General features: G+C 36.8%; 1 protein-coding gene and 1 pseudogene across 1 annotated transcript; both read right to left on the reverse strand.

Moving 5' to 3' along the window:
* Positions 1–13,578: 13,578 nt before the first annotated feature.
* Positions 13,579–14,196, reverse strand: LOC143584984 (putative disease resistance RPP13-like protein 1; annotated as a pseudogene).
* Positions 14,197–14,256: 60 nt separating this feature from the next.
* Positions 14,257–14,790, reverse strand: LOC143584981 (putative disease resistance RPP13-like protein 1). Its single transcript, XM_077066886.1, has one exon. The coding sequence runs from the start codon at positions 14,788–14,790 to the stop codon at positions 14,257–14,259; it is 534 nt and encodes a 177-aa protein (XP_076923001.1).
* Between the last annotated feature and the right edge of the window lie 914 nt (positions 14,791–15,704).

Genomic DNA, 15,704 nt, shown 5'->3' on the forward strand with positions numbered 1-15,704 from the left:
AAGCTCTTATAATCCGTTGAACTCACTTAACAAATTACTTGCATCATTGTAACATTTTTTTAATAATTTAAATGTAGATTGGGTTGAGAGTTTTGGGCTTGGACATAAAACTTAGGAATAGATTTATTCGGCACTTCGGCTTAAATTTGTTTCAATTAAACTCAAATTCAGTTGTATTATACACATTTATATAATTATAATGTAAATTTGTAAATTTATTTTTTATTATTGTCGATCTCGAAACTTTATGGGGGTCATTCTCAAATTTTCACAAGGTCTTTTTATCGTTCTCGAAATTCCACAGGGGTCGGTGTCAAAATTTCACAATGATCGGTCGAGATTTTAACACATATATACCACTAAAAAAATTATCTCACACGGGTCGGCCGACCCCCTACTCAAAGAGTAGGTACGTCTATGTTATGAATAAGGATACCCCTGAACAAATATGTTACCCCTGAATATAAAAGAAAGAAAGTGAGAAGGTCTTATCGAATTTCATTTTTCCCCGGCAATCTAAGTTGGAAAAGGAAGAAGATAACATAAATGAGTTTTATTTTGTAGTTACTAGGTTTAGGGTCTTTTAAGTTCACAAAATAAAAAGTAAAAAGCAAAAAACATTCAAGTTTCCTTTTGATTTTTGTCTTTTCTGAGTTTTTATTAAATTAAAAACGTAATATATTTAATATGGCATAGGTTATTTACACACCATATAAGTTATTTGAACACCGTATGTGTCTATACGGCTCGTATAGATGCAAAATTTTGTCCTTTTGTGATGAAGAGTATCAAAATGTTTGAAGCATCTACGGCTTGTATATGGGCTATACGACCCGTATAGACGGAAAAAGTTATTATCCGTACATTAGTTAATCATGTGAGACGTATAGCCCCTATACGAACCGTATAGAGTTGTTAACTCATCATAAGAATGATGTTTGAATATAACGACCCAATACTTTGATGACAGGAAATTCCAAAAGTTCATCTACAATTCATATTTCTAAATATTATTTATTTATATGTTTATTGGTATAGTTTATTTAGTTAACTCTATTTCATTTAATTTTTCACTTTATTATTGTACTTATATGTTTAATATATCCACAGGTAACAACTATAAATATATATTACGGTATTAATGTTAATCTTCTTTTGTTTTAACCACAGTTATACACATTTTTATTGTTATTCTTTTATAATTAAAGTGTTTTCTATTTCCAAAATACGTTGTTACGATGTGATTATATTTGTCTATGTTTCGATATATATTTTATTAAAAACTATTATTTATACGTTTTGAAATAAATTTTATTCAAAATGGTCAGGTCAAATATGTTGTTACAAACAACTAGAAGTCGTTAGACATTGAATCCATTAAAATTAAAAAAAATGGGGCTCAGTTTTCCACTCGTATAGGGCGGGTCCCTGCTGGCTCGTGAATCCTCAGAGACAGCTCTGTATCCGTCACACCCCGACCAAAGGCGGCGAAACATGTCGGGGTGCAACGGATTGCCCATGAACACAAGACGCGATTAAAGTGACAATATTGAATCAAATCATTAATTTCATTCAATCACAAAAGTAGCACATCTCGTTCATACAAATAAACACCAAATACAAGAAATAAATATTCATTCTTCTAATAACCTAGCGGTATCAAATAGAATGGCGTCTTCAAACTCCAAGTCAGTAATAATCAAACCTGTAACAATGCATAAAATATTATTTGTCAACATGTATGTTGGTGAACAATTTCATAGTTTTGAGTATATATAATATGAGCGAAATCCACAAACGTATATGAGGCTGTAAATAAAAGCATCAATCGCGGTATATAAAACATATGTAAATGAGGATCCTTTCTAATCGGTAGCAACCGACATACTCGGATAATGATGCCTTATGCTACTTGCACAAAGCTAAGTGGTTAGGGGTGCGTATGATCATACATATTGCGTTCCACAACAACATAAAATAAACAGTCGTGCACGTAAAACATATGAAACATATAACACACAATAGAGCAAGTATTCTAAGTATCACACACCCTACAGTTTCTGGTTTGAAGATAGAGTATTATAAATCGTTCTTGTTTTGGATAAGTATGCATGTTACCCCCAAAGTATAAAAATGAAAACAGAGGATGAAATGTACTAACGTGAAATAAGTAACTTGAAGGATAATTTGCGATAATACAGGGGAAGGGTAAGTTCAACGGGCAAGACCTAGATTGAAAAGGGTATTGAGTTAGTAGATGGTTTCGAAAGCTTTAAAGTAAAATAACTTGACAATTAACATAAATAATTAAAGTTTGAAGGCTAAAATATAAACACATAAGGAATTAAAGTAATGATTTTTGAAAAGTAAGTTTACTCGAAGTCGGGTCTCGGTATTCTATATATTAGTTTTTACTTAAACTTTGTTAAGTAAATATTTGGGTATAATTGCAATATTGCAAAGTTAAATAGATACTAAAACGAGACTTTACGAGTGTTCAGATTTGTCGGTTTGAGTCTTGATAGTTGGTCAAGCTTGAGGCAGACGTTCCAAAATGTTATGAGATAACTCAATGAAATCAAAAGAAGCTTAACCAAGTGTGTAGTTCTATTAAGAAGAACCTCGACGTCCGTTAAGCGAGTGTTTGGTTTTGTCGGTCCAAAATTGTTATAAGATTAAGTGAGATCCAACATACCAAGTGTTTTGAGAAAACAATTTAAATTAGTTTATAAAATAGTTTTAGAAAAAATATGAGATTCGGTGGCTTAAAACACACTAGTGTGTCTTAAGCGAGTGAACTCGGTTTAGTTCGGTCTTGGTTCGGTCCTTGACTCGGGATAAGACCGAGGATGGTTGCCACATAACCAATACCATAGAACTTATTAAAATGAACTTAGAAATTATAATACACAAATTTTGCTTGTAACATATTAATAATCATTTTAAATATAAAACATTTAAATAATAGTTCGGTTTTGGTTCGGTCCTTGACTCGGAATAAAACCGAGGATGGTTGCCACATATCCAATACCATAGAACTCATTAAGATAAACCTAAAAATAATAATACTCAAATCTTTCATACAATATGTTAACAATAAAGTATTAAACAAAAGTTCGGTTTTGGTTCGGCTCTTGACTCGAGATGGAACCGAAAATGATGGCCACATACCTAATACCATTGAACTATTAAAAATGATTTGGAAACTAAAAGTAAGTAAGGACTAAACAATATTGATAAGCATAAACAAAATTAAAACATAAACAAAATTACTGCATAAATTAAAGCATAAGTTAAGTATATATCAAGGACCATAATAGTCCTCCATGTAGCATTGTCTTGTAGCACAACACTTCAACCGACCGTGACCGGAGAAGTGAAAGCCGAAGGAAACAAGGGGTGTATATTATATATATATATATATATATATATATATATATATATATATATATATGTTGCAACCTCAAGCTTTAAGTAACAAGAATTAGTTTGAAATAAAGATTAGTATTAGCTTGACCTTGAGAAGTCAAACTATTAAGAACTTGAAGAAAGAATACTTGCATATTAGATTGAGAGAGAATTTGGAGAAGAAAGAGCAACCAAAATGGTGCATGGGACATTGCTTTTATAGTGGTAGAAGTATGGTTTATTCATATGGGGGTAAAATTGCATGTGATTGGTTAAATGGTCAAATAAGCTTTTGATAATTGACAAAAATAGTCCCTAAAGTTTGTTTTAAGTCGTTTTTCATCATAAAAAGGTGTTTTAACATATCGAAAAGGATGTTTTCTTGACCCGACATCTGTGAAACATAAACGAACATAAATTCCAACATTTTATTAATAACGACGAATCCGAAAGATCAAAACGGGTCGAGTTTTTGATACAAATACAAACGCAAGTTAAACCGAAAAATGACAAATCTTACAGTCTTCCCTACTTTAGAAAATTTCATCTCGAAATTAAGATGAATGCGTAATAAAAAAATGCGGGTAATTTTCCTTCATCTCGTCTTCTCGTTCCCAAGTAAATTCAGCGCTACGCCGTGATTCCTAACGGAATTTAACTAAACGGATGCGGCTACGTTTGGTTCGTTTCTCATTGTGGTCCATGATTTCAACGAGTCTTTCGATCATTTGCAAGGTTTCATCGATACGCACTTCGTCGAGAGGTATATGAAGATTACCTTCGGCTAATCACTTTTTGAGTTTTGAGACATGAAAGGTTGGATTAACACCGGTAAGTTCTTGCGGTAATTCGAGTTTATAAGCCATTTTTCCAATCCTTTAGAGGATTTTAAATGGGCATACGAAACGGGGTGCTAGTTTTCCTTTCTTTCCAAAACGAACTACCCCCTTCCAAGGGGATACTTTGAGAAGGACAAAGTCGCCAACATTGAATTCGAGAGGCTTTCTCCATTTGTCGGTATAGCTATTTTGGGGACTTCTAGCAGCGAGGAGGTTTTTGCGGATTTGATCTATACGATCGGTAGTGTCTTGGACCATCTCGGGACTGGTGATTTGGGCTTCACCAATCTCGTTCCAACAAATCAGAGAACGACAATTACGACCATAAAGGGCTTGGAAAGGAGCCATATCAATGCTATAATGATAGCTATTATTGTATGAGAATTCGATAAGCGGGAGATGAGAATCCCAATTCCCACCAAAATCAAGAACACAAGATCGAAGCATATCTTTAAGGGTTTGGATTGTATGCTCGGATTGGCCATCGGCTTGGGGATGATAAGCAATAATAAGATAAAGGCGAGTGCCCAGAGTTTCTTGAAGCGATTTCCAAAGACGGGAGGTGAAATGAGCATCACGATCGGAAATAATGGTCAACGGAATACCATGGCGGCATACAATTTCACGAACATAGATTTGAGCGAGTTTTTCAACAGAGTACTTCTCGCGGATCGGGATGAAGTGAGCCGATTTGGTTAATCGATCGATGATTACCCAAATACTATCATTTTGCTTTTGAGTAGTGGGTAATTTGGTGATAAAGTCCATAGCAATGTCTTCCCATTTCCAAATGGGGATAGGAGGTTGCTCAAGTAAACCAAAAGGTTTTTGATGTTCGGCTTTAACCTTTGAGCAAGTAAGAAATTTTGAGACATAAAGTGCTAGGTCCTTTTCATACCCGGCAACCAATAAATAGATCGAAGATGGAAGTACATTTTATCCGCACCGGGATGTACGAAATATCGCAACATATGAGTTTTGTTGAGAATGAAAGCACGAAGTTCATCACGATCGGGAACCCACAAATGATTGAGAAAATAAAGCAAGCCCTCGGGTTTGGTTTCGAGTTAAAGTTCGGCACCACATGACATTTCGTAATACATATTGCCTTCATCAATAGAGGTGCATTGGGCTCGATAGATGCGGTCTTGGAGATCGGTTTGGATGATGATGCTATGAAGCATAACGGATTTGACATTAACTTTGAGACTAAGAACATCGGCTACAACATTCGCTTTACCACGGTGGTAGCGAATTTCGCAATCGTAATCACTATGTAATTCGGCCCATCGACGTTGTCTCATGTTGAGATCTTTTTGATCAAAGATGTGCTGAAGAATTTTATGATCGGTGAATACAACACATTTTGTGCCATAAAGATAATATCTCTAGATTTTGAGAGCGAAAACGACGGCACCAAATTCGAGATCATGAGTCATGTAATTCTTCTCGTGAACCTTAAGTAGCCTTGAGGCATATGCGATCACTTGACCTCGTTGCATGAGAACGCAATCAAGACCTTGGTTGGATGCATAGAAAAATACCACAAAGTCGTCGTTTCCATCGGGAAGGGTTAAAACGGGAGCATTGAAAAGCATATGCTTTAGAGTTTGAAAAGCTTCTTCTTGTTTCGGACCCCATTCATAAGGTTTTCCTTTATGAGTTAGTGCAGTGAGGGGTAACGCGATTTTGGAGAACTTTAGAATGAATCGCCGATAATACCCGGCCAAACAAGGAAAGATCGGACTTCCGTGGGAGTGGATGGAGTTTTCCAATATTTTACGGCCTCGATTTTGGCGGGATCAACATGAATACCTTTATTGCTAACGACGTGACCCAAAAATTAAACTTCTTTTAACCAAAATTCACATTTTGAGAACTTGGCATAAAGTTGTTCTTTTCTTAGGAGGTCGAGAATGGAACATAAATGATGCTAATGTTCGGCTTGGGTCTTGGAGAAGATAAGGATGTCATCGATAAAGACAATTACGAATTTTTCCAAGAATGGTTTGCAAACGCGGTTCATGAGATCCATGAATACCGCGGGTGCATTGGTTAATCCGAAAGGCATAACCAAGAACTCGTAATGCCCATACCGAGTACAAAAAGCGGTTTTAGGAATGTCGTCTTCATGAACACGCAACTGATGATAACCCGATCGAAGATCAATTTTGGTAAAACAAGTTGCGCCTTGGAGTTTATCGAAAAGTTCGTCGATTCGGGGCAAAGGGTAACGGTTCTTTATGGTGAGTTTATTAAGTTCACGGTAATCAATGCACATACAAAACGTGCCATCTTTCTTTTTCACGAGGAGAACGGGAGCGCCCCAAGGGAAAGAGCTTGGACGGATAAAGCCCTTATCGGAGAGTTCTTGAAGTTGGTTCAATAACTATTGCAATTCTGAATAAGCTAAATGGTAAGGAGCCTTGGCTACGGGAGTCGCGTCGGGCACAAGGTCGATTCGAAATTCAACGAGACGAATGGATGGGAGACCAAAGACGTCATCGGGAAAAAAGCCTGGAAATTCACAAACAACGAGAATGTCTTGAATTTTCTTTTCTTTTCTTTGGGATCTTTCACCACCTCTTGGGCTAGGAATGGAACGTACTTTTGGCGCAAGTACTTACGAGATCGAGAGCAAGACATGAAATTGAGTTTCTTGGGGATCGTTTTGCCAAAGACTTTGAGGGTTTTGCCATTGACGAGCGGAATTCGAATGAATTTGTCGTAACAAACAACATCGGCACGGTGCAAAGCTAACCAATCCATTCCTACTATGATGTCGAAGCTTTCCATTTGCATCGGGATGAGATCTATGGAGAATTCGCGCTTGCAAAGAGTGAGAACACAATTTCGAATGCCAAATCGATGGTGATGGAGCTACCATTGGTGACTTCGACAGAAAAAGGGCGAGAAAGTTTAGTGCGGGGTACGACAATAATATATTCAAATTTAAGAGAAACAAAACTCCTACATCTCCGATATCAAATAAAATTGAAGCTAAATGCTCATTCACTAAAAATGTACCGTTCACCACATCGTTGGAAACTTGAGCTTGGTTGGCATTCATTCTAAAGGCACGCCCTTGGTTGCGGTGGTTGACTTGTTTAGCTGGAGGAGGAGGAGGAGGGAGAGCTTGCATAGCTTGCGGGTGTGGCGGAGGAGGAAGGGCTTGCATGGCTTAGAACGGTTGAGAGGGAGGAGCCAAGAGTTGCGGGAATTGAGGTTGATAGGTTTGAACTTGGTAAGCTTGGGTTTGGTAGTACGGTGTGGTCATGATTTGGGCTTGGTTAACAAACGCAAGTCGAGGACAAGCATTGCGAAAATGGTTCGGATCTCCACAATTGAAACAAGCTCTTGGTTGAGGAGGAGGGTTTTGAGAAAACGGTGTGGGTCGGTTTTGGTTAGTTGGAGCAAATCTTGGTGGAGCGGGTTGTCCACGAGAGGCTCTCTGACACGCGTTGCTAAGGTGACCATAGCGGTTACACTTAGTGCATTGATGGCAAGCGGAGTAAGCGGGATGATGGTGTTGGCAAGTGTTACAGAAGGGATGAGAGCCAGAATACGGTTTTCGGTTTTGGGGTGCTTGGGATTGTGATTGAGGTTGTGGTGGGTGAGTAACGGCATAGTTTCGGTAATTGGTTTGATTTTTCTTTTTGGCGTGGTGGGATGAGTTAGAGTAGTTTATGGATTGGGGTTGCGGGTCAACTTTGGTGAGGGTTGATGGTTCGGGAGTACTTTTCTCATTGGGTTTCTTGGAGCTTTTGATGGTGAGGGTACCGGCTTTGACATGGTTTTCGGAAAGAGCACCGGCTAGGGTAATTGCATCGTGAAAGGTTTTCGGTTTTCTACTCATTACCGAGTCTTGGATTTGCATAGGAAAACCACCGACATACTTGTTAATCGCCCGTTCGAGGGGAGTGACCAAGTGAGGAACCAAGAGACTAAGCTCATGAAAGTGGTCTGAGTAGGCGAAGGTGTTACCACTCTCTTGCTTAAGATCCCAAAATTCGGATTCGAGTTTTTGGATTTCATGTTTTGGGCAAAATCTCTTCATCATGACTTCCTTGAGCTTGGTCCATGAGTAGGACATAGCTACTTCCGCCACATTGGCAAACATTTCGCCATTCCACCAAGTGCGGGCGGTTCCCTCGAACATACTTGAGGCGTACATGGTGTTCTTGGGTTCGGGGCATTCACAAAGGGTAAAAACGCTTTCCATCTTTTCGAACCATTGCAACAAGGTAGTAGCACAGTTCTTGCCATGAAACTGAGATGAGTTGGCACCAGTGAAATTTTTCAAGGCGAAAGGTGCGGGGTTAGGTGTGGTTTGAGTAACGGTGGGTTGGTTGGCTTGAATTTGAGTTATTAGTCCGTGAAGAACAGTGGCGATTTCTTTAGCTACCATAGCGGCTATCCGACGACCGGAGTTAAGCTTACTAGTTTGACGACGAAGTGGAGGCATTCTAAAATAATAAAAGAGAAATAATATAAGTTTGGGGTAATTGATATAAGTATGAGGGAAATAAGTTAATATGGGATTTTAATGATTGTGAGTCATAGAGTTATGAGAATGAGAATGTTAGTAAAAGCTATTTTAGACTTGAATCAAAAGATAAAATATATGTATATATATAAGTTTCAAACTTTTGACATTTAGAAAATTGAAGGTTTTGAGATATTGAAATTCATATATAGTCGGGAAAGTCGTACATGAACCACCATGATTTGATATCCCGACCAATAAAACTTGTATCAGATAATAGATGGAGTCGAACATGCGCACGTATCACCGTGTCTTTCATGTTGTTGACTCAAATCACAATAATAACATATAATAAAAATGGAGATACAACGAGATGCTAAAAACACTTGTCCATGTATCACCGTGACTTTTATGTTTCCAACACCAAAATATAAGGAGGCAATCGGAACGCTTGCATTCAACAACTTAAAGTATTGACATGTATAACACGGTTCGTTGGCCTAAAAGACGAACACTACAATTCAACCATCCTAGGTATATAAATCACCTTGATTATTGGAATCTTTTTGTCAAATGATGGTTTCATAGTGTTTCGCCCTCCATGATGGCTACAAACCCGATATAAACGCAACCTTTAAGGGATCTTAAATAACGGGATCCAAATTAAGTTTGTGATCCATAAAACACAATATAAAAACTAATGTTTTTGCATTTAAGGTAATGATACATTGGAATACTATGAGAGTGTGTGCATGTGTATATTTTGGAGATAAAATGAAATAAATAAGCAAATAAATATATAAGTGTAATGAACAATCAAGTAGGGTAACACGTATAAGCAACCCGTATAAGGACTCTAAAGCAAAACAATACTAGGCCTTTACGTCTAACCGCCTATCCTATAGTCTTGGCTCTGATACCAATCTGTCACACCCCGACCAAAGGCGGTGGAACATGCCGGGGTGCAACGGATTGCCCATGAACACAAGACACTATTAAAGTGACAATATTTAATCAACTCATTAATTTCATTCAATCACAAAAGTAGCACATCTCGTTCATACAAATAAACACCAACTACAAGAAATAAATATTGTTTATTCTTCTAATAACCTAGCGGTATCAAATAGAATGTCGTCTTCAAACTCCAGGTCAAGTAATAATCAAACCTGTAACAGTGCATAAAATAGTATTTGTCAACACGTATGTTGGTGAGCAATTTAATGGTTTTGAGTATATATAATATGAGAGAAATCCACAAACGTATATGAGACTGTAAATAAAAGCATCAATCGTGATATATAAAACATATGTAAATGAGGATCCTTTCTAATCGGTAGAAACCGACATACTCGGATAATGATGCCCTATGCTACTTGCACAAGGCTAAGTAGTTAGGGGTGCGTATGATCATATTTATTATGTTCCGCAACAACATAAAATAAACACTCGTGCACGTAAAGCATATGAAACATATAACACACAATAGAGCAAGTATTCTAAGTATCATACACCCTACAGTTTCTGGTTTGAAGATAGAGTATTATAAATCGTTCTTGTTTTGGATAAGTATGCATGTTATCCCCAAAGTATAAAAGTGAAAACAGGGGATGAAATGTACTAACGTGAAATAAGTAACTTGAAGGATAGTTTGCGATAAAACGGGGGAAGGGTAAGTTCAACGGGCAAGACCTAGATTGAAAAGGGTCTTGAGTTAGTAGATGGTTTCGAAAGCTTTAAATTAAAATAACTTGACAAGTAACATAAATAATTAAAGTTTGAAGGCTAAAATATAAACACATAAGGAATTAAAGTAATGATTTTTGAAAAGTAAGTTTACTCGAATTCGGGTCTCGGTATTCTATTTATTAGTTTTCTACTTAACCTTTGTTAAGTAAATATTTGGATATAATTGCAATATTGCAAAGTAAAATAGATACTAAAACGAGACTTTACGAGTGTTCGGATTTGTCGGTTCGAGTCTTGATAATTGGTCAAGCTCGAAGCCGAGGTTCCAACATTTTATTAACAACGACAAATGCGAAAGATCAAAACGGGTCGATTTTTTGATACAAATACAAATGCAAGTTAAACTGAGAAATGACAAATGTTACAGTCTTTCCTACTTTAGGAAATTTCATCCCGAAATTAAGATGAATCCGTAATTTACAAATGTGGGTACTTTCCCTTCATCTCGTCTTCTTGTTCCCAAGTAAATTCCGCGCTACGCCGTGATTCCCAACGGCTTTAAGTAAAAACATTGTTCAAACACATTAGCTATTCAGCAGCTGTATAGTAGTGTTAACTTGGTTTTTCAGCAGGTCGTGATATAATAAGCGGAGTTCTTGGTTTGTCTATAAGAATGGAATCAACCTCGTCAATTATACAGTAATTAAAACCCCTTGTTACAAGTTCATCAACACTCTATAGACTAAATTGATTTATTATGTTATCATATGTCTACAATAAGACAAAACACAATAAATACAAAGCGTAGTTTAGTGGTTATGCTGAACCAGAAATACTTAAATACTCTTAACTCAGTTTTATATTTTTAAGGGAAAAAAGTTTTTAAAAGTCGCGGTTAATAACATAAAAATGTTAAACTTCACATAAGCCAGAGTTTTTCTTGAAGTTTATAGACAGTTCCACTAAAGTCGGAAAGATTCGAGGTTTTAAACAAAATATGCCAACCTCATCAATAAATCTTCAAAAAAATCATACCATTAGAAGCTAACTGGACAAAGTATATGATAAAGAAATATATACAAATAATAGGCAATACCCAACATAAATAAGTATTTAGACTTCGTTTCCCATTCTGCAGGTATGATTTGCAGAAACTTTTCACCTTTCGCCTTGTCACTTGAAGGAACTCTCATTCTAGCTGTGACAAGTATCATCAAGAAAACCGATAATCACATGTAACCAAAACATTGACAACTGTGTGATGATATGTCATCAAATATGCTGTATAAACGGTATTTGAACATATAAACAATAAATGACTGCTACTATTCCCTCGATCATAATTTAAAAAAACGTCTTTCAATGTGTTTTAACAATATCAAATCAACATCATACTGAGTGTAATATGCCCTGAGAGCTTTCCCAACACATCCCCTATATTTATGTGAGGAGAGTTTGTAAATCATAGGGTGGGGTTTTGAGTAGGTCTGTTCACGAGCCGAGCCGAGCCGAGCCGAGCCGAGCCCGAGCCAAGGCAAGCTCGAGCTCAAGCTCGATATTCAATCGAGCTGGCTCAGCTAGAGCTCGAACTCTTAATCGAGCTAAAAATATGAGCTCAAGCTCGGCTCAGTTTTAAATCGAGCCGGCTTGGCTCAGCTCGATTTGGCTCGAGTTTACCTATGAGCGGCGATCGATGGCGGAGAATGAGCGACGGCCGATGGCGGATGTGAATATGAGCGGCGACCAGCGGCGAAGGTGTGTATGAGCGGCTAGAGTTAAGGTGGAAAATGAACGTATACTGATTATTGAGTGTGTGAACTATGAAGTCTCATATCTCAGTTACTCACTATATGGAATTATGAATATGGACTATGAAGTCAGAAAGAAAATTGGGCTGGATTAAAGGAAAGCCATGTGTTAAAATAATTGGCTCGATAATTATATGCATGTATATATATATATAATAGATATAGGCAAAATTTATAAACGAAACATTCAACGGCGAGAAAACATGGATTAGAGTGTCAGGTTTTAAATAAAAAATGCTTATTTGATAACTAAAACTAATTATACTTAATTTATAAAACTTTAAAACTAATAAAACAATTAAAAACCAAGAAAAGAAAATAACCCAAAAAGGATGTGCGCTGGCCGACGAACACAACTATGTAATTAATTACCTCATTAGATGATCGGACGATGCTTAAATGGTTATAACAGTTGACGGCAGCCGCATATCAATAACAACATCAAAACAACACGATTAATAAAATTAAGGAGAGGGTTATGGTTGCCGACGAGGATAGGAAGATATTTACAGATTTAATTGAGTTATTATGATGGTTAGCTGGGTTAATCATAAACCGGCTAAGTCAGCTCGTTATAAAAGATAAATACGTATCAATATCGATCTACATTCCTAATCAACTAAGTCGGTGGAGATCGATATGGCATGTAGAATTATAAGCACGATTAAATTCCAATATAGACGCGACGATTTAGGCTCAAGAAACATAAACGGGTCACGATTTAAGAAATGGATTGGGTTTGGGTTATTTGGTAATTGGGTTTGATATAAACTTTGTAAGAAATTGCAAAATGGTCCTCCAACTATAGAGTTGGATATATAGCCAGGTTTAAGTAGGGTTTAGGGTTAAAATTGTCTTTAGTTCAAAGTTGTTTTTATTAATTAAATAAATATTTAAACAATAACATTAAAATAATAATAATGTCTCGATAAGCGTGATCTTTTTTAGATAAAATTTTCCCGAACATAAAAACGGGTCGGGTTATGATTAATAAATATTAATTTAGAAAAAGCCAAGTTGTTACATCTGGCATCTCCTCCGTCTCATTTCCTAATCTTACAAAAAACTCACCAGTAACATATGTCGCCAAGTCATTCATCAGGTCATGCATCACAAACAATGATTTATTATCAGGTGAACGCTGAAAATATGACCTTGATAACAACTCATCAAAGTACTCATGGACCAAGCGTTCCTTTGTTGAATGGCTTGGAGTTGACCAGTGCAAAACCCTTCTGCCATCCATAACAAAAAGAGTTCCTCTTTGTTAAATAGAAAGCCCTTGAGAAACAAGGAACAATATGCAAACAACTGCCATAAAGGTGCAGAAAGATCATTGTAGCTTAGTCTAAGGGCCGGAATGAATTGGTAATTTCCATATTTCACTTTTTAACACTCCCTTCCACGAATCTGCATATTCTTTTGTTCTTAGTGATGCCCCTAGTGTGATCAATGCCAAAGGTAATCCACCACATTTTTCCACAATCTCTTCACCATGTGGTTTGAGTGACGAATGCGAATCAAAATTTTTTACGCCTAATGCATGCAGAGAAAACAAAGACAAAGCATCGTCATGTGACATGCTTCGTAGAGGTTTCGGATTATTGTAACTTAACTTATGGAGCAATTGCTCCTTTCGTGTTGTTATGATGATTTTACTTCCAGGAGCACATACATAAAACGGTTTGACTAGAGTTTGCCAATCCACATAACTTTCACTCCACAAGTCATCAAGTGTCAACATAAATCTTTTTCCAGTTGGGTAATCCCTAAGGATTTCTTGAAGTGCATTAAAATTTGTAAGTTTATTGTTTGCCTTTGTCATTGCATTAAAGATCTCCTTAATTATACCAAAGATATCAAACTCATCCGAAACACAAACCCATGCTTTAAGTTTTAAGTGATCCTTGACTAGTTGGTCATCATACAAAAGCCTAGATAGAGTAGTTTTACCAACCTAACCCATACCAAGTATGGGAACAAAGCTATAGTTTTGATCACATGATTCATCTACCAGTGACAATAACTATTGGACCAATGCCTCTTTCTCTGCTTTCCGTCCAAGAATACTAGATGGATCGAATACAAAGGACTGAAATATTCTATTATCTTTTGTTTCCCCTTCAACTCTCAGATCAAAATCATCTCTCTGCTTAACTAGACGTTCTAATTTGGCATTTATGTGTTCCAACTTATCATACAACTTAACATTTGGTGAAAACTTTGTGCAGCAACTTGGAATTAGCTTTCTTACCTTGTTGGCTATGGCTTCAGAGTTGTGAGTGAACTCACGATGCATAGCATCGGTTGGCCAGCGATCGAGCACATCATCTATGTCATAAGCCAAATGTTGGAGACTATTCAGCCATTGTTTCACAGATTGATTGGTTATTTCCTTCCGAGAAGCATCAGTAAGCATGTCTTGGATTAGTTTTAAGGATCCTTGACATTTCTCAATCTCAGCATCAATTCGCTTGTAGCGAGTAATGTTTTTCGAGGTTTCAGAGACCAACTTCACAATGAGCTCATGAAGGACGGCCGAAATTACGGGTTCAACCATTGATTATAGAGATGAGACTGTCGATGAAATGGGTGATCTTGTGAAGTGCTGTTTATACTTTATGGTCATTCACTTTTAGGTGAAGGTTTGTATTATTGTTTTATAGCCATCTGCCAATAAGAAATAGGGAGGAGCAAATAAGCTTATCTCTTTCTGGTGGATGTGGATGATAGTTTGTTCTACATAAAAATCAGACGTCCAGTTAATCAGTTATATTAATGAGTTTGCATATAAAGGCGGTTGAAACCTGTCTTACTAGGTTGTTGACTTTGAAAATCAGTTCTAGATATTAATAAATTTTGTCTCACTCTTTGTATTCCATATAAGTATTAGTTTAATAGTTTTCAAATTTCTGATCTCTTGAAAATGTTACATTAATGTTTTTAATTATTTGTTGTTAACCAGGTAGCAATGGATGAGTTGAATAACAAGATAATTCCAATGAAATAAAAGTTACTTACATCCAACATTTGACTTGCCTATCTTATGAAAATTTCAGACTATATATATCTATTCGCTTGAACAATCAATCAACACAACCTAGTCAAATGTAAAACTCTTTAAATAATATAACAAAACTGAAGAAACGTGGATCTACTCACTGGTAGCAGATCTACTTTCCTCGGGTGTGATTATACTATTTCACCGATGGTTCTTCTGGATCAGTGTTCTTCCACCTACAAAATGAACAGCGCCGTTACTTACCCCTCAGAAAGGGACAGAGGGGTCCTCTTTGGGGTAACCCTCCGGCGTGAGAATAAGTATGTGTAGGAGAAGATAATAATGTGTGAGTAAGGGAATTGGGAGAGTATTGCTTAATAGCTGAATACTGTATGTTACTCTGTATGATTATCCTGATTCTCTCTGTATATGAGAAAGTAACTGACTAGGGCTGCCTGTCAGTGAATGTAATT

Source organism: Bidens hawaiensis, unplaced genomic scaffold (assembly GCF_021521415.1).
Source record: "Bidens hawaiensis isolate Kalapana, Puna unplaced genomic scaffold, B.hawaiensis_p1.1 tig00033523_1, whole genome shotgun sequence".
NCBI classification, from domain to species: Eukaryota; Viridiplantae; Streptophyta; class Magnoliopsida; order Asterales; family Asteraceae; genus Bidens; species Bidens hawaiensis.

Coding starts and splice junctions, on each gene's coding strand:
- LOC143584981 (XM_077066886.1), bottom strand. CDS start 14,790: ATGGTTGAACCCGTAATTTCGGCCGTCCTTCATGAGCTCATTGTGAAG.